At 42.2% G+C, this 20411-nt stretch overlaps 1 protein-coding gene across 3 annotated transcripts in view; it reads left to right on the plus strand.

The window, feature by feature from the left end:
* Positions 1-2819: 2819 nt before the first annotated feature.
* ATP6V1H (ATPase H+ transporting V1 subunit H) overlaps positions 2820-20411 on the plus strand; it is a 74406-nt gene continuing 56814 nt past the window's right edge. Inside the window, exons 1-5 of one of the 3 annotated variants that reach the window (XM_045006381.1) lie at positions 2820-3312; positions 5952-6086; positions 6757-6879; positions 18659-18761; positions 19939-20028. In XM_045006381.1, coding sequence (XP_044862316.1) covers positions 6776-6879; positions 18659-18761; positions 19939-20028 — 297 coding nt within the window. In that variant the 5' untranslated portion in view covers positions 2820-3312; positions 5952-6086; positions 6757-6775. Of the gene's footprint in view, positions 3432-5951; positions 6087-6756; positions 6880-18658; positions 18762-19938; positions 20029-20411 lie in introns of all 3 variants that reach the window. The other 2 variants (XM_045006380.1, XM_045006382.1) reach the window with 2 other exon arrangements.

Here is a 20411-nt window from a genome sequence, read left to right on the forward strand (position 1 = left end):
CCACCGCGTCTGGACGGGTAAGTCAGTCGAACTAGGGTACTTTGAGTTCAGCTACGCTATTCGCGTAGCTGAACTTGCGTACCCTAGTTCGACCCCCACCCTTAGTGTAGACCAGGCCTGAGACTGTGCAAGGGGACAGGGTCTCAGAGTCCGGGTTCCAGCCTGAGCCTGAATACTGCAATTTTATAGCCTTGTGAGCATGCCTGAGAGCCTGAGTCAGCTGACCCAGACCAGCTGTGGCTGTGCTGTGGGTCTTTAATCACAATGTAGACATATCCACAAAGGTATTGTTATGAGCTAGGTGAAACCTCATTACAGGTTGAATTAAAACCCAGTTCAGATTGATAGGTATGAACTCACCTTTCCATTAGCATAAGTGTAAGCATAATCCCCCACTTAAAACAAAAGGTATGTGTGAGAGAGAGGGAGAATGAACTGAGATGAGACAAGAAGGGAGAGCCATGCTTCCAAGCTGATGACCCTCATTAAAAAAAAGTGTTAATTAAATTTGTGACTGAATTCCTTAGGGGAAAATTGTATGTCTCCTGCTCTGTGGTTTACCTGCATTCTGCCATATATTTCGTGTTATGGCAGTCTCGGATGATGACCCAGCACATGTTGTTCAATTTAAGAACACTTCCACTGCAGATTTGACAAAACACAAAGATGGTACCAATATGAGATTTCTAAAGATAGTTACAGCACTCAACCGAAGGTTTAAGAATCTGAAGTGTCTTCCAAAATCTGAGAGGGATGAGATGTGAAGCATGCTTTCAGAAGTCTTAAAAGAGCAACACTCTGATGCAGAGACTACAGAACCTGAACCACCAAAAAAGAAAATCAACCTTCTCTTGGTGGCATCTGACTCAGATGATGAAAATGAATGTGCATCAATCTGCACTGCTTTGGATTGTTATCGAGCAGAACCAGTCATCAGCATGGAAGCATGTCCTTTAGAATGGTGGTCAAAGCATGAAGAGGCATAGAAATGTTTAGCATATCTGGCACTTAAATACCTTGCAACGCCAGCTGCAACAGTGCCATGTGAATGCCTTTTTTCACTTTCAGGTGACATTGTGAATAAGAAGTGGGCAGCATTATCTCCTGTAAATGTAAACAAATTGTTTGTCTTAATGATTGGCTGAACAAGAAGAAGTAGGACTGAGTGGACTTGTAGGCTGTAAAGTTTTACATTGTTTTGTTTTTGAGTGCAGTTATGTAAAATAAATAATAATTAATTCTACATTTGTAAGTTGCACTTTCTCCATAAAGAGATTGCACTGCAGTACTTGTATAAGGTGAATTGAAAAATACTATTTATTTTATCTTTTTTACAGTGCACACATTTGTAATAAAAATAATAATATAAAGTGAGCACAGTACACATTGTAATCTGTGTTGTAATTGAAATAAATGTTTGAAAACAGAGACAATATTTAAAAATATTTATAAAAGCTTTAAATTGGTATTCTATTATTGTTTAACAGAGTGATTAAAACTGTGATTAATCGTGACTATTTTTTTAAATCTAGTTAATTTGTTTTGCATTAGTTGCTTCAGTTAACTGCTATTAATTGAGAGCTCTAGTATAAACACTGAGGTAGTCATTCAGCTGGAGACAGAAGGAGAGAGAAAGCACAAGGTGGCCGACTCTATTGCCTGGTGGTTAGAACACTCAGCTGGGAGGTGAGCAACCCAGGATCCAGTTCTCCGGTTTCAGTGACACAAGGAAAACAGAGAAAATACAACTTACCGGTAATTAATTTTTCAGATGAAACCTTAACTTTTGGAATTTCCTTAGTTTGAAATATTCCATTTCTCATTAAAAACAATTTTTTTTCTAAAAAAAGGAAGTTAGCTTTCAGTTAAATCACTTGAAACCCATATGGCTGTGGTGAAAGATGTGAGATCTTGGAAGTGTTGAATCTTCAAAAGACTGTTATACTGAGGTGCGCCAGATGCTATGGACACAGAGATTATTCAAAAACTTGTGTATATTTAAACATTATACATAGCTGTATGCAGGGGCGGCTCTACCTTTTTGGCCGCCCCAAGCAGTCATGTGCGGGAGGCGCCCCGGAGCCGCGGGAGCAGCGGACCTCCCGCGGGCATGACTGCGGAGGGTCCGCTGGTCGCGCGGCTCGGCTGGACCTCCCGCAGCTGCGGACGGTTCGCAGGTCCGGCGGCTCCGCTTGAGCTGCCGCAGTCATGCCTGCAGGAGGTCCAGCCGAGCCGCGGGAGGAGCGCCCCCTCTGCAGTCATGCCTGCGGCAGGTCCAGTCGTCCCGGGGCTTCGGTGGACCTCCCGCAGGCATGACTGCGGCAGGTCCGCCGGCCCAGCCTGCCGCCCCCCCCGGGAAAGGGCCGCCCCACGTGCGTGCTTGCCGCACTGGGGTCTGGAGCCGGCCCTGGCTGTATGAGCCAGGGATTGTATTCTGGCTCCATGGTGGAGGGTAGGGTGACCAGATGTCCCAATTGTTGAGTCTTTTTCTTATATAAGCTCCTATTATCCCCCGCCCCCCCCCGCCCCGTCCCGATTTTTCACATTTGCTGTCTGGTCACCCTAGTGGAGGGTTGCTGAACTTCATCCAGGAATTTAAATCAGCGAGGGGTAATTACTGCAAATCCTGGGAATGGTAAGAACTATATATACTGCTTCAGATGGGGTTCAGGATGCCCAGCCGACAAAGAAAAGGCTTTTGGTACAAAGTCTCAGGCTGAATGACTCAGAGGTCCTCATTTTGACCCTAAACTAACTAACATGAAACTGTAACTGAGAGAAGTCAAAATCCTGCTGGAAGGGTTTGAACGACTGGAACCTGCTGGGGTCTCCATGTGGAAGATGGGTGGCAGCTGGCAAGCTCAGTTTGCATGTAGATGTTTTATCTGTAATGTTTCCCCCCTAAACTAACTGTACTGGGCTGCGTCACTATTCCTGACGCAGAGTCAGCAGCAGGTGCTGCACTAAGGGCAGAGCGACTGCGATGATCATAGTGAATTGCAAGGGGGCTGTAACCCCCAGTCTTGAGGAAGAGGGACACAGGAGGCCAGGTGCTGGCTGGAGGCCAAGTCCCAGGGAAGCTCCCTTGAGCAGGCACTGGTTAGCCTAGCGGCTTCTGGCTCTGTCCCGAGCACACTTGGCTCTGCCAGCCACAGCCACTGCCAGGGCGGCTTGGAACGTGCTTCGAAGAAGGACCCGGCCAGCTCCAGCAGTAACCCCAGCAACCGGGGGCAGCCCCGCCCTCGTCCTCAGCGCCCGCGCTGTGACTGCGCGAACTGGGCCTTCCCGGTCGCCGTCGGGCTGTGCAGTCAGGTGGGTGCTGTCACATGACCGCCCCCGCTGTCTCAGCCGCCTCCCCCAGCTGCCCTGGAGCCGAGGAGCCCAGCGCCGCTGCCGGAGACGCTCAGCGGGCCCGGCCCCAGACTGAGGGGGTAAGAGCGGCTCCCCGCCTGGAGGTGGCGGGCGGGCGGGGAAGCCCCCCACCCCCGGGGCTTTGCTCCCCCTCCCCGGGTGCGAGCGGGGGGAACAACGGGGCGGGCTCGGCCGCTGCCTCAGCGCCCCCGGGAGCCCGGAGCAGGCTGGGGCTGGCGCTGGCGCCCCCCGCAAGCACCTCCCTGCCCCTGCCCCGGGTCGAGGTCGCTGCCTTGCTGGAAGGGCCCTGTGCTGCGCAGCTGCTCGGTGGGCTCGCGGGAGGAGTGTAATGGGCCCCGGGTCTCCTCGGAAGCTGCTTTACTCAGACACCCCTTAGCAGTGCGGGCAGCGGCAGCGCCCCTCCTGAGGGTTTGTGAGCAGCCTGGGCACATCAGTGCTGGGATCCTGCAGTGTGACTGCTGCACCCGTCTGTAGCCCCAGCGCAGTCTGCTGGGCTCTGCAGGGCTTCAGCAGGCTGCTTGTGTACAGCAAAGTGCTGCATCGCCAGTCAGTTCTCTCTTGGCCTGCTCCTACTTGCCTCTAACTTCCCCATCCTTGAGCGCCCTAAACCCTCTCTTCCAGTCCCACTAATCGGATGAACATTTAAAATGGACCCTGCTACTTCCTCTTAAGAACTAGGTTATAGAGCCTTTTAAGGGACACAACTAACATGCTTGTGTGTTCACAGTAAAACTCCCAAAAGTGCAGTGTTGAAGGGTGTATTTATTTTCTCTTCCCCCATGAAATAATGGGAAGTAAAGTTGCTTTTTTTAATTCAATAATAGAAGCGAGGGGTTATATTGGGGAGTAGAGAAGAGAGATTCTGCTTCTTTTTGGTGGTCAAAGAGCCCCAGGCTGGTTGGGTGAGGTAGTTCTAGTTTAGGGTGTGCGGAGTTCCTGCTCCTGCCAGGTTTCAACCTGTTGCTAACACACTCCTTGTTTTGGAATCAGAGTCAGATGGAGATTAGGCTATAAAGGAAAGAGAAAGCAGAAGTGCTGAAGGTCGCTGTCTGTGATATTGTGACCTAGTGTTACTGTTGTTGTCAAAGGGTAAATGTTTATATAGCATGATATGCCAGTGAAGCAAGAATTGATGTCACTAGGGGAATGACTAGCTGTAAAAATGATTAAATTAAATTAGGCCTAAATTATGTGATACATGCTGAATAGGACATCCATGCCTTTTCTAATTGAGAACTCCTGGGTGCAAGTCACACTGCTTTCAAGTTACTTTTAGGGCTACTTCTGGAGTTGCAAAATTGCAATTCTTTGAAGCAGTCTTTAGTCAAATAACTTCCTTGAGTGTCTAAGTGAAGCTTGTTTTAAAACATCTCAGATCTGTTTGGGAAACATTTATTTAAAGCTGGAGCAACTTCATTGTTGATGTAGCCAGACTCTGATATGGGGAGCAGAACACAAAGGAATACATAATAGTAGGATGGGATAAGTTCAGTCTGACCCATTTTTATTTTCCTTTTCTTTCCTCTTAGAGAAATTTTTCATGCATCGCTTTCATTGTGTCTAAATGAAACAGTGAGAAATTTTGTATCACTTCACAAACTCTTCCCATTTTCTGTTGTAGAGTAAATGCAGGAGCTTGGCTCTTCTGGTCTCTTTCTTATTGCAAATGCTGCTTAGTTTATTTTGCTATGATTTTTCCATGCCTGTGCTCGTCTTAATATTGCATACCCGATGGTTAATTGTTTACTGTTCCTGACTGACCTTTCTGACCTGTTGGTGTTACCCACCTTGAAAAGCATACTGAACATTTCCTAACCCAATGACTTTGTGTACTCACATAAGTGAAAAATACCTGTGCTGCCTTGCCTCTAAGGCTACTCTTCCTGCAATATAAAGGATTACAACAGTTTTGTACTGCATTTAAATTCTGTTACGATCTTTTTAATTAACATACTCCGTTTTGCCTTCTTTCGTTTTCTGGCTTCACTCCGTTTTTGTTTTTGCCTTAAAATAGACCGTCATGTTTCTGTTTTACTTGTGTTGCCATTAATGTCTGTTTCCTCTCCATCTTCCTTTCTCCATGCACTTCTGTTCCTTTTATCTCCTTGCATTGTGGCTTTTTTAAACTTTCTTCCTTAGATAGTCTCTGTATTTACATCCCCACCACAAGCTCTAAACTGCTGTGAAGGCTGATCGAAATCTCTACTGCTCTAATTTTCCTCAGTTTTCTGGCTGCTGTGGAGGCAGAGGGAAGTGTCTGCTACACTCTGACATCCTCATCCCCCAGTGAATAACTCAAGTATTGACCGTGACTAACAGCAAAATAAGATTGACCTGACTCTTTGATTCTTGTCAGTTTAACTTCTGCGTATGTACACTTTTCATCATCAGTAGTTTTCACTCTGCTACAGATTGGGAAAATGGAGCAGCTAGCACTGAAGATGCCTGTATACACTCACTGCATGAGTGAACAGTATGTTCACATAGGGAAGGTCATCCTAACCATAAGACCAGAAACTTTTTTTTTAAATGTAGAAAAGGAAATCTTAAATTGTTCATAAATGTCCTTTTTGCCACAGGCAAGTGGATATTTTTCAAGCCCTGCAGACCTCAAAGGAAAAAAGCTGAGTCTTGGTGTGAAGAAACTTTCAGCTTTTTAAAGGAAGAGTTGAAGACTTGTCAGTACAGTTTGGTTGAAAGTGTCTCATATATAGGTTTGTTTTCCCATTGTTCACGCTTTTGTAAGTCTTTCAAGTGCTGTCTTTGATGCGTAGACCTCAATTCTGAGAGTCACATCTCTGAATGTCATCCCTTTATCAACAACCATAACTTAGACCCAGAGTGTAAGTTATGGTTTATAAGAGTTCATATTTTTATTTAGCTAGAGAACTACTTAAGAGGTAGCAACAAATGCTTTAGCCTCTCACATAATTATCCTCCATTGTGAATGGGTTTTGGAGAAATTTCTATGCAACATAATCAATTAATATTTAAATTAGTTTTAGTATATACCTTATCCCATGAAATATTTTCACATCATTGCATGAGCACAATGTTTTTTCATTATGACTTAAAATTAATGGAAGAGGAAGATGTTTGATTTAAAAGTACAGGCCAAAGTTTTCAAAAGCAACCTGTGATTTCCTGGTTTTTTTTGGGGGGGGGGGGCAGGGATGCCAGACTTGAGATGTCATAAAGAGGTCTTATTTTTAGATACTTAAATACTTGGTGCCCACACTGTGAAAACTAGCTCCTTTAAGGTGTCCCAAATTAGACACCTAAAATCATTTAAAAAACTGCTGGAAATCTTGGGCACATAGTATGTTTGTGTTCCTAATTTATTGTACTTGTCTCAGATCTGACTTACAATGTATTTCTAAACAGATATTAAATCGAGATTAAAATGGATATCAGAGGTGCTGTGGATGCTGCTGTCCCAACAAACATAATTGCTGCCAAAGCTGCTGAAGTTCGGGCAAACAAAGTAAACTGGCAGTCATATCTCCAGTAAGTATAAACTGACTGTGAGTCATTGACAGCTGCATTTTCTACTAGCTTGTGGATTCTTGTGAATATCTATTATGATGTGTAACATGAGAAATGTCATTCTATCATGACACTATGAAAGTGGAAAAAACTTACAGTGAATGGAAATAGCTGGGATAATTTCCTATGGACTTATTTCAAGAAAAGGAACTTTGTTTTTTGAATTCAATACAGTGGTCCTCAGAAACATTGTTTTGAAGACAAGTTTACTAAAATTGATTACATTCCACCTACCATTATTACAGTGTTTCCTCCCAGAAAGCATGGCCGAATAGGAAAAGCACAGGACTGAGGCCAGGTTTACATGAGGAGTGCTTTGCCAGTATAGGTGTACTGTACTTGCAAATCACTCCGATTGTGTATGTAGCTTATACTGACAAAACTGCAATTTTGTTGGCATGGCTTATTCCAACCCTGAACCCCCTGAACAAAGTAGGTATACTAGCAATAGCAGAGTTTTGCCTGTACAGTAGCTCCTCACTTAATGTCCCGGTTAGCCTTGTTTCATTGTTACATCCCTGATCTATTAGAGAACATACTCGCTTAAAGTTGCACAATGCTCTCTTATAACGTTGTTTGGCAGTCGCCTGCTTTTTCCACTGCTTGCAGGAAGAGCAGCCCGTTGGAGCTAGCTGGTGGGGGCTTGCAACCAGGGTGGACTGGCAGCCCCCATCAGCTCCCCTAAGTTCCCTGTGTGGCAGCTGCCCAGCAGGCTATCAATTGTCGGGCAGTTCAGGTGTCCCTCCCTCCACTGTCATATGCTGCTCCTGCAATCTGCTTTGGAGCTGCTCCCTGGAGCCTTCTGCTTGCTGCGCAGGGGGAGGGAGGGAAGAGGGATGCTGATGTCAGGGTGTCCCCTTTCCCCTGCTCCTGTACCCCATCTGTACAGAGCTGGGGGGTGCACACAACAGAGCTCAGGACAGAGGGAGCTTGCTGGCAGCAACTGCTGTCTCAATTTGCTGATCTACTTAAAAAGGCAGTGTACTTACAGTGGGGTCAGCGTACTTAAAGGGGCAACGTGCATCTCTCACTCACACATGGGATGTGTGTGTGTCACTCACTCACACGCATGGGGTGCGTCTCTCTCTCTCTCTCTCTCTCTCCTTTGCCCCCGCCCCCACTTTGGAAAGTGGAGGGAGTGGTGTGCTCCAGTGGGATAGAGTGGGTTCATCATCATGTTCAGTTTCCGCAGAGAATGTTTGCAGCCACTGCCATGTGTATATTATGTCTCCTCCCATTGGTGCTGCCTTGTAGAATCTGAAGTTACACTAACAACAATGTGCTCACCCTTGAGGGCTCAGCTGAGTGTTAGTTCATCATTTAGCAGCACAACATTCCCTGGGAAATGGCCCACCCTCTTCCACCCTGTGACTCCACCACCTCATCCAAGCTTCACAATCATCATTGCTGTGTACAGTATTAAATATTAAATTGTTTGTTTAAAACTTATGTCTTTGGTGAAAAAAATTTCCCTGGAACCTAACTCCCCTCCCTCCCCCCATTTACATTAATTCTTATAGGGAAATTGTATTCGCTTAACATCATTTAGCTTAAAGTAGCATTTTTCAGGAACATAACTACAACGTTAAGTGAGGAATTACTGTATAACAGCGTTGACATTGAAGCGTTTTGCCAGTGTGTGTGGGGCCCCGGGAGCGGGGGTATGCTGAAGTTGCTTAATTAGGGCAAACTGTAAAGAAAGGGGCAGACAGTCCCCAAAACTGCTAGTTATTCTAATACTTAGATTCATCAAGCCAGCAACAAAACAGCTTCTACAATACCTTACTGGTTACCCAGAAGCCAAAACACCGTTCCTTTAAAGGAACCCAGCCTTGAGCACACACCCAGACAGCCAAATCAAATATGATAAAGATTACTGAAAATCTTGTTCATCATATAAAAAGTTCTACCAGTCCCAAAGGATCAGACGCATTACCCACCAAGTTAATGAATATCTTAGATCTTATTAAAAAACACGCTTACAGCCAATTCTTATTAACTAAGCTAAAATTTATTTAAAAAAAGAAAAGAGAGAGTATTGGTTAAAATATCATTATACATACAGACTTGAATAGAGTTCTTAGGTCAGTTTCATAGCAGAGATGGTGAGCTTTAGAGTAGTAAAGAGTCCTTTCCAGAATCAGTTTTAGCTTGTAGTTAAGGCTATGATTTAGTCACGGAGGTTGTGAAGTCATGGAATCTGTAACTTCCAACGACCTCCGTGACTTCAGCCTGCAGTGGTCAGGAGCTGCAGGGTCTCCTGCTTCCTGCAAGGGCAGGGAGCTGCAGGGTACCCCTGCTGCCTCTGGTGGGGAATCCCTGCAGCTCCTGGTTGCCATGGGCTGAAGTCACGGAGGTTGCGGGAACCCTGGCAGCTCCCAGCCCATTAGGCCTTAATGTCTAATTAATCTAATTGAAGTGAGAGTGTGGACACTTCATCTCTCTATGCCTGAGGGTTTGTCTACCTGGGAAAGTAGTGAATTTAAACTTGTATAGTTATACTGGTATAACTGCTTGTCTGGACACTTTTACTATGGAATAAGAATGGCTTTGTTAGGTTTAGCTTATGTTGCTTTGGAAGGGGTGTAAGCTAAACTGAACAAAGGCACTCTTATTTCATAAGAAGTGTCCAATCAGGCTTAACTATACTAGACTTCTACACACACACACACACACACACACCCAGATGCTTAACGCAATTAATATTAACAAGAAGGAAGGAACACAAGCCAGAACAGGTTAAAGAATATTTAGATAATATAGATGTATTTAAGTTGGCAGGGCCTGACAAAATTCACCCTTGAGTACGTAGGGATTTAGCTGACGTGATGTTGGAACCATTAGCAATTATCTTTGAGAATTTCTGGACAATGGGTGATGTTCCAGAGGAGTGAAGAAGGGCAAACGTATCTATCTTTAAAAAGAGGACCCAAGGAATTATAGACCAGTCAGACAAACTTTTATACCTGGGAAGATACTGGAACAAATTATTAAACAATCAATTTGAAAACAACTAGAGGATAAGAGGGTGATAATCAATAGCCAAATCCATGCCAAACCAACCTAATTTCGTTCTTTGACAGGGTTACTGCCCCAGTGGATGGAGGGAAGCAGTCTGTGATTTATCTTGATTTTTAGTAAAGCTTTTGACAGTCTTCCACATGATAGTCTCATAAATAAACTAGGGGAATGTGGTCTAGATGAAATTACTATAAGGTGGGTGCATAATTGGTTGAAAAACCCAACATAAAAAGTACTTTTCAATGGTTCACTGTCAAATTGGGAGGGTGTATATAGGGTCTGTTTTGTGTCCAATACAATTAAATATTTTCCTTAAAGACTTTGATAATGGAGAGGAGAGTATGCTTATAAAATTTGCAGGTGACACTTAGCTGGGAATGCTTGCAAGCACTTTGGAGGACATGATTAGAAATCAGAAGGACCTTACAAGTTGGAGAATTGATCTGAAATTCAGTAAAGACAAGTGCAAAGTATTGCAGTTAGGAAGGAAAAGGTCAAATGCACAATTACAAAATGGGGACTAATTGGCTAGGCGGTAGTACAGCAGAAAAGGGTCTGGGGTGTATTAACTTGAGTGTTGTTTGTTAGATACAAGAGGTAATTGTTCCACTCTACTTGGTCCAGTGGTGAGAAAGATGTGGGCAAACTGAGGAGAACCCAGAGTAGAGCAGCAAAAAAGAGGTCAGGTTTTCTAAACCTTTTATATGAGGAAAAGTTGAACAAACTAGGCATGCTTAGTCTTGAGAAAAGAAGACTGAGGGTGGACCTAATAATAGTCTTCAAAAGGGCTGGTATAGTGAGGACAGTGATGAATTATTCCCCATGTCCATTGAAGCTAGGACAAGAAGTAATCAACTTAATCTGTACAAGAGAGATTTAGGCTAGATGTTAGGAAAACCTTTCTAACTATAAGGCTATTAAGCTCTGGAATAGGCTTCCAAGGGAGGTGGTGGAATCCCTGTCATTGGAGGTTTTTAAGAACAGGTTAGACGAACACCTTCCAGCAAAGGTCTAGGTATGGTTGGTACTGTGTCAGCATTGGGGGGATGGGACTATGACCACGAGGTCCCTTCCATTTCTAAGTTTCTGTGATGCTAGAACGATGGGAGACCATTATGAGAAGCTGGCAGAATGGTGGTATGGTCCCTTTATTGAGAGAATATGCCTGCCTTTTGTTCTCAAGATGCCGAGCCTTGTTATCCTTGGCAGCTCCTGGAGGAATGAAAATTTGTGACTTTTCCTGATGTGGATGGCCCTTGCCATGCCTCCGCTATTTCCATATTAGATTACTGCATCATGTTCAGTCAAGATGGAGCTATACTTTTGGACCATTTGGGAATGTTCGCTAGCACAGAATGCAACTTCCCATTTACTTAGTGATGTTTCTAGAATGAAGCATAGTGCACTAGTGCTGGGTCGACAACACGTGTTGGGGATTGTACTGCGCTTTGCACAGTGAAGTCCTGGTTCATGACTGGGGCTCCTGTCTGCTATGATAATACAGTAACATTTGCATTTGATTTATTTCTTGATGCAGTTCAAAGTGGTGATTGACCTATATGGGTTGGTCCTGATTATTTTAGAGAGCCTCTTTCATGCTCCACTCTGAGAGTTAAGATTATCTGAGATGCTGTGCTGACAGTCCACAGAAAACTGTTAACACATTTAATGTGCCCTCAAAAATGGAGGCCTGTCTCAAATCAGGTCTTCTGGTTTTTTGCCCTAGATTGGGATAAGACTTTATATTCAGTTTTCTCAAGGTGCCATTTTATTTTTTTGTGATTTTTATAAGTGGTGTATATGCTGTTAGTTATATTTTATGAGCTGTTTTAAAATTACATTAAAACACTGGTTTTAAAGCACACAGGAGAGGTGTCTTCCCAAATTCACCTCTGCCCATTCTGCACTGCAGGACTGGAATAAAGTTGCTTGCTCATAGTTGCTCAAATTCTAGTATATGCCAGCATCTAGGTCCTGAGTTCTCTAGTACAGGGTCAGTTTAGTCTAAGTCTAACTAGTGTATTGTTTATCCTGCCTCTGAATGTTATGCATGTAAACAGAAAGTCAGGTTACACAAAACATGTAGCAGTGTTTACTGGCAGTGTTTGATTTCAGAGTGTGTAGCATGTCTGCAAGAACTTAAAATATTTAGGTAGTATCATAATAACTGAAAATATTTTCTGCATTTGTCATTGGCTATATTGTCAGTTTTGCAAACTAATTTAATTGAGAATTCATTATTTTAATACCGAAAATTCTGTTTACCTAGTTTTGGGTGTAATTCTAACTAGGGTCAGTAGTCTTAACAAAACAAAAAACTTAACTGCCTTTGTGTAGTAGTTTACACTTAATTTTGTGTATAGACTGTAGAAAATATTGTCTTTGTGCTGCTGCTGCACTGTAAAATCAGAATATTTCACTTGAGGGAAGCCAGGTTTCCCTTTCCTGAAGGGGACTTTCAAAAACAGTGAAATAGTCTTCTACTGCAGGGGTTCTCAGACTTCATTGCACCATTACCCCCTTCTGACAGCAAAAATTACAATATGACCCCAGAAGGGGAGACTGAAGCTTGAGCCCGCCTGAGCCTCACTGCCCTGGGTGGGAGGGCCAAAGCCTGTGCTCTACCACTGTGGGTGGGGGTGGGGAAGCTATAGCCCAAGGGCTTCAGCCCAAGGCAGGGGATCTGTAACCTGAGCCCCGCTGCCCAGGGCTGAAGCCCTCCGGCTTCGTCTTCAGCTCCAGGCAGTGGGGCTCGGGCTTCAGCCCCGGGCCCCAGCAAGTTTAAGCCAGCCCTGGCGACCCCACTAAAATGGTGTCATTACCCAATTTGGGTTCTCAACCCATAGTTTGAGAACTGCTGCTCTACTGTAACAGTAGATACCCTTCTCAGAATCCATGTTCTTGCATTTAGAAAACTACAGTACTGTACTGTAGGATGCAAACATATAAGAACACTTGATGTTTGAGTGAGTTGTGTGAAGCATAATAGTTCACACTTTGCCTTCTGAGGATCGCCAAGTGTGTTAAAAAGAGGATTTACGTTCTTGGTGGTTGTGGATTTTATTTGTAAAGAGATACTGTAAGCTTCCATTTTGTGAAATAGACTAAAATCAAATAGTATGTCACAATGTTTTTATAATTTCTTGCCTTTAAATAATTTTTAGAGAGATTTTTTTCTGCTTGGTGCAGTTTGTGCTGGTACAATTGCACAGAAGCCATTCCCTCTATATAAACTTGAATATGATTGCTTGACTAGTTTAATAATCAGATCATATGAGTATCCTCTAATACTGTCATAAAGCATCACGTGCCAAGGGCACTTGGGTAAAAACTTTGCATCTTGACATGCTGATAAGGTGAGAATGGAGTGGAACCAATAGTAATTAATAGAAGTGTCTAATATTTAGCTGTGAAACCTGGCAGATGTCTTTAAAACAGAAAGTTAGGTTTCACTTTGCTGTGTCATGTGAACAAAACAGGAACTACAGTTATCATGAGGAATGCATGATGAAAAAACCAAACTAATCACAAGTGTCTGTATCAACTACACTGACCAAGAGCTTTTTAGAAATGATCTTTTACAAGCACTTGTTGGTTATTGTTCCATATAATTCTTAACCAACATCATCTGCCTTCTTCAGTCCTATAATAGCAGTTACTAATGCCTACCTCGTATCCAGGGTGCAAATGAAGCATTGACTTTGTTTTGAGACTTTTAAAAATAAATTTGTTCCATGGGATAAGTGGCAGAGTGAGTGGCTCATACTTAAAGGGAACATAACATTAGTCTGTAACATCACATGGGGAAAACTATTTAACAATCAGATGATTTACCAACGTAAACTTTACAAGTGTATCAGATAATCACAATGGTCTTTTGGCCTTAGAATTGAGAATCTATGAATTATCTGAATCTATTTGGTGAAACTATTTCCTTTTTTGAATGTGAAGAATTTGACTTGCTGACTATCGCTGGAAAAGGTACATGGTGACTTGGCATATGTGAGATCTGGCACTTCTTGAACAAAATTCACTCTAGCTCATTGTCCTGCATTCTTGGTTGCAGGTCAATGCTTTATTGACTGTGTCTTAGTAACAGTACAATTGAATAGTTCTGTGGTGAGGAAAAAGGAGTGTTTTAAAATGAAGTGGGGAGACTGTGGTTACCTTAAACCTTTAATTGTAAAGAATTGGTAAACCTCAGCATATTAGTAATGGGGAAAAATCATGACTGCTGGCACCAAAGGGGAGGATTGGGTTTTTCTGCCATGATTGTATGGCTTTTACATTGGTATTCATGAGACTCCTCGGGGTTATTAGATAACTAGTCACTTTAATTTTAAAATGAAGTGATTCCGAAGTGGCATTTTTGACATTGGTAAGGCATTATTCAGATTCCCAAAGTCCCTGATGAAATATTAATGAATTGTTTACAAAACTGTCAAACTTTTTTTATACAACCCTGTGCTGCAAATGTCTGCTCAGACTGGCACTTATAAATAAACAAATATTAAATCTCAATTCTTCCTTTGTTCCAGGCAATGTCTTCCTCCACCTTTGATTTCCTTGAGCTTTAATGTTAGATCAAAGTAGAGAGCTTTATTTGTTTGAAAGCTTTTTCTTTGACAGTTGATAAACTTCTACCGATTTTTTTTTAAATAAACTCACATGCCTTATTTTTGCACTGCTTTCTCAAACTCTCAAGTTGTAATCAAGGGCTTTTCTTAAATCTTATTTAACATTTGTAATGTTCTTTGAAGATGACAAGTGCTATGTTAGTGTGAAGTGTTTTAAAAACAATGAAGTGGATATTTTCTGATTACTTTTTACGTTGTATGGAATTTTCTAGTTTGACCAATGCTGATTGATTATTGTTCTCTCATGCCAATTTCTTGGCTGACTAAAACTGTACAGGTTTGTTAATCCCTGGGGGCTTCACAGTCTCCATGGGCTGTGTTATAAAAATTACCTCCATCTTGCTAGAAGCCACTGTCTTAAGGGACCAATGAGACTTGGCTTTATAAATCTTTTTGGTAGCGGTGAATTGGCCCCTACGCATGCTGAGAAATGGCTTGTTATGAGGCAGCGTTAGGAACAAAATGTTGAACAACAATCTTCACATGTCAAAGCATACAAAAATAGAATACAAAATACAAAAAGGGCTTCATTCTGTATTCCTGTTCCTGGAAAATCTGGTTATATTAAAAATCCAAAATTATCTCTTGAAATAAAAATGAAATCTTGGCGTTTTTTCCATTGTTGATGTCAGCAGTACACTTATGTGTAGGGGAATGCTCCCCACCCACAGATTAGGAAAGAGAAGAGATCAGGAGAACATCATTGTGATGTTCCTCCTACTGTGGGGGAGAAGTGGTAATTTAGTCTCCTTCATTTTCCCCCATAGTCCATCTTGGCATGCATATACACAGGTTTACATTGATGCTTAGTACTAAATACAAACACTGTTTGGGTCTTCTGGATCCAACTTTATTAGTTAGAGAGGGAGGGAAGGAAGGACAAAAATCATACACCACTAAGCTGCATTGGACCCTTTGGAATGCAGCTCCATATTTTTAGAACATTATTTTTTAAGCCATGACTGGTTGATCAGTGATCTTTTTAAGAATACAGAAGCTGTATTTCATTGCAGATCTCTAGCAACCTAATTTGAATATAAACCTTAAGACTCCTCGACTAGTGAGTTCTTAGAAAATTTTTCTAAAATTAGGGAAGCCTGGCTAGATTGTCAAAAATATGATTTGATACAGTCCTTGAGGTAATGTTTTGACAGTTAAGTACTATCATATAGCTAGGGCCCTACCAAATTCACAGCCGTGAAAAACGCATCACAGACTGTGAAATCTGGCCTTTTGTGTACTTTTACCCTACAGATTTCACAGGAGAGACCTGGGGGTCCTGACCCAAAAGGAGGTTGCAAAGTTATTGTAGTTGTGGTATTGCCACCCTTGTGCACTGCCTTCAGAGCTGGGTGACCGTGAGTGGTGGCTGCTAGCTGACGGCCCAGTTCTGAAGGCAACAGCACAGAAGTAAGGGTGGCAATACCATATCATGCCAACCTTACTTCTGCGCTGCTGCTGGCGGTGGTGCTGCCTTCAGAGCTGGGTTCCTGGCCAACAGCTGCCACTCTCCAGCTGCCCAGCTCTGAAGGCAGCACTGCTGCCAACAGCAGCTCAGAAGTAGGGGTGGCAGTACCATGACACTCCTTCAATAATCTTGTGACACCCTCACTACCCACTTTTGGGTCAGAACCCCTACAGTTACAACACCATGAAATTTCAGATTTAAATAGCTGAAATCATGAAATTTAGGATTTTTAAAATCCTATGACTGAATTTGGTAGTGCCCTGCATATAGTGTCCCTTCCTGAGTTTCCTGTCCTGAGGTGGGTCTCCTCAGCTCTCCCCATGCCAGTCTGTCATGATGTGGCTTAGCCCACCGCCCAAGTCACAAACACAACCTCTTCCGGGGTAGCAAAAGTCCAACCACAGTCCCAGCAGATAAAAAGGTTTTTCTGCCTTTTGGTGAATTAACTTCAGCCCCATCCTCTGTCCCTGTTCCCAGCCCCTCCCTCACTATCTGTGTGAGTCTTTCTGGCTCTGGGATAGAACACTCATCTCCCAGGCTAGTTTCCCTCCTGTATCGTTCTCAGCCCCTTCTGAGCTTTGCTTCTTGACTCCTTCCCTGCTGTGGTATAAAGCACTGGACCCTTGGACTGATTAGCCAGAAATGCCCAATGTCCTACAGACCCTTGCGCCAGGGCCTTCCACTACAGCCTGCTCCATTCCCTGTGGTGCTACTGCAGACTGATCTCACTCTATCATTTTATAAGGCCCCAGGTGTCCATTAAGCTTGGCCCTCCTTAGTCCCACCCTCTCCCACCAGGAAGCAGCTATCCAATTATGGCACAAGTGTGGCTGGCCCCATCTCTCCTTAAAGGGGCCAGTCACCCCTTTGACAGAGATACCTGTGACAGATACACCTTGGAATGGGCCAAGTAACAGTGGTATTTAATTCAGAAGAGGGAAAAACATAAATATGTTGTATTACAGATCTCCTTCCATTTTCTAAACTTCACTAATCCTGATGAACATGCTACAGGGATTACTGAACTTTAATCTGCCCTGAGAACTGGCAGAGTTTTTACTCAATTTTTAATCATGGACCACCTGCAGGCAGTGACTCAGATTGTGGAAAAGGCTGACTAGAAGAACTTGTTCGGTGTGGCTTTGGTAGGTGGAAAAGGCCTTTGACTCAGTGGAAATGTAAGAAGAGTTAAAAATGCTGGAAAAACTGAAACATGGAATAGTAATATGTTATACTTCCAGCCTGTGTAATTTTGACTTTGCATGGCTTTATGCTCAATTCTCCACTTCTCTGAAGAGCTTCAGCCTCTGTAACTTGGTCCCTTTGTGTGTTAACCTGTAATATTTGACAAGTATTAATCCTGTGAATTTTCATCTTCCTTTGATTACATCATTTTCCTTACTATACCTAGACAGTAAGTGTTGTTTCTGCTGCCTTGTCCTGCCCATTATCAGGTGTGGGAATAACTTTTGCATTGTAATAAGTAGACGATTCTGCCAGTCCTGTAGCTCAGTTTGATAAATGGAAATGTCATTAATGGTGGCTCTTTAATTATCTTAATGTTCTTTACAGTTGCTAATGTTTAGCTACAACAGACTTTCAACTACAGATTTGGATGGATAAAGGAAGTAGCTGTGGAACACACTAGCTCAGGTCCTTCCCCAACTTCCATCCTTTACCTGTCTGTTGGGTCATAGTTTAAGGCTAGAAGGGACCACTACGTCATCTGTTCTGACCTTCTGTGGTGGCCCAGCACCCACATGTTAACCAACTGATAGGAGACAAAGTATTATAGCTCAGAGGACACTAACTACTATGTGCCATTGGCAGAGATTACAAGGAAACAAGATGCACCAGTGCCCAAGGCCCCTGAAATGGCAGGGACATGATGAGTAAAATCTACTTAGCTAATCCTGGCAAGTGACCTGCATCCACAGGCTGTAGAGGAAGGTGAAAAACTGCCAATCTGATCTGAGGGGAAATTCCTTCTCAACCCCACAAACCTAGTTAGAAGTCGAGTCAGATTGGTACAGTCACCATCTTCTAAATACCACAGATCAACTGATTAAAACCACAAGTGTGTTAACAGTTTTGAAAAAGTAAAAATCTAACCCAGAAACCAGAACTTTATTTCCAAAAAATTTCCTATTCCCTCACACTTCATTTTTGGCACTAAAACGTCTTATTTCATAAAATAAGACTAACAAGTTTTGTATTTGCACATGTTTTTTCAACTGGATTATAGTTGTGTTGCAGATCTTGTTTTCAGCATGTAGTCGAGATATGTATATATAGTCAGTACTGCATCTCTTTTAATGATTCCTAATGTGCTTCCAAGAGTTGGAGGCAGTCCAAGGATGATTGAGGTGATGTTGTTGAGTAGTCAAGAGACAGAATTGCATGTTTAAATTATTCCCTATTAAATTATTCATTCCTTTGCACATGAGGCTCTCAGCAGAATAGGAGTGCCTCACGCACTCATGATAGGACTAAGTTTATTATAACTTTATTAAAGGAAGAGTGCCTCTCATGTCAAATAGCATATTTGAAAGAAATAAGGACTGAAATAACACACATACAAAAAGTTCCTATGGCTTTGTATTTTGTTTTTCAGAGGACAGATGATTTCAGGTGAAGACTGTGAATTTATTCAAAGATTTGAGCAGAAGAGGAGCCCAGAAGGAAAACAAGAATTGCTGCAAGCAGAAGGCAGTCAGGTAACCCAGCTTCCTTTTTTATTTTTATTGGGGGGGGGGGGGGGAGGGGTTGCTCTTGTGATACTAACTCTAATTAAATGTTGGAAGTATGTGTTTTGCTGTGATGCTATTTAGCAAGTTTTAGCAGGGCTTCAGACAGTTACATTGTAAATGAATTTTTGTGAGGTGGAACTTGGCCATTATTTTAACAGACCTCTTAATTTTTAAATGTGTTCAGCTGGGATGAGATCAAAAGAAGCTGGGAAGCTTCACACACATTTATTGTGCTCTTGGATAACACTTTTTAGGTATTTTTTTTTTCTGATATGGTTGGGTGCATTTTGGTACAACTTCTTAAACTCAAATGGAATTTGCCTTTTAAGATGTAACTAATGCATACACTGTTTAAATAGCTACATATAACATGCATTGTTTGTATAGTGATAGTATAGCTATCCAAGATGGTACATTAAACTGATGACATAGCATAGTCTGAAATAAAGTAGCCTAAAAGTTACATAGAATGTAAAGAATAGTGGTAAGTTTTTGTGACTCTTTCTAGCTTCTCCTCAACACCTTTCCCCATACCCTCCAGATGCTTGCTCTCATTTTCTTTTCAAGTAAGATAAAGCATGAATCTCTAACTCTAGCAGTTCATGAAATCTGCTGCTGAAAACATATCATGATTAAATTGTGCCAGGGGGAGGAAAGCAGCTGGAATAACTCTTAAGGTCCAACTTGTATCTATCTTCCAGTCAGAAACATATGGGCAGGCCAGATAAGCTTTCCAAGTGCTGGTCCTGCACCACTGATCGAGAGAAACTTGCAAACCCTTCAGCATCTGTCACTAAATTTGCCCATGTCTTGTAAATTTTTTTTTTCTTAAAAGAAACATTGAAGGTGAGATTCTAATTCTGATTCATTAATCTTTTGACAAATGACCTTGAGGAACCGTGCTAACTCCTGCTAGTTACTTTTCACTGTTTCCGTTGAATGCCATAGAACAATTTGTAAAAGGTAATGAACAGCATGGAAAAAATATTTCATTGTAATGTCAAATGTATTCATATTATATTGTAGATGAATAAGCCATTAGGAGGCTTAAAATTTACATAAAGCCAGAATGTGAATTATTGAGATTCTACTGCATATTATAAAACAATTGCTAATATTAATTTTAATGTATTTTATTTTGTAGTGTGCTAAAACATTCATAAACTTGATGACTCATATCTCCAAGGAGCAGACAGTTCAGTACATCCTAACTATGATTGATGATATGCTGCAAGTAGGTCAATAACCTATTTCATATTTAAGTCTTCCTCTTTGATGCTTGGATGTCTCTTGATCTAATTTTGATCTCTTTGTGTATGTATGTAATGCTGTATTCAAAGAATGTATATTTAGATTGCAAAGTCAAGCACTCAAAAGTTGGGAAATGCCAGAATTAAGATTTCACAGGCAATCTTAGCTTGGCCCCTTCGTGTTGATGCATTATGATACTTTGAGTCTTTAAGTACATGATCACATTAGACCCGGCTACACTTAGTACACAGAATGGATGCTGCTCCGGGAATGAGGCAGCTGTTGAAGATCTTTATCCTCCTCATTCAATTAGTGGCTCCAACCTTATTTACCGTACACCATCCCTGCAAACCTGTAATGAATTTA

Source organism: Mauremys mutica, chromosome 2 (genome assembly GCF_020497125.1).
Source record: "Mauremys mutica isolate MM-2020 ecotype Southern chromosome 2, ASM2049712v1, whole genome shotgun sequence".
Taxonomy (NCBI): domain Eukaryota; kingdom Metazoa; phylum Chordata; order Testudines; family Geoemydidae; genus Mauremys; species Mauremys mutica.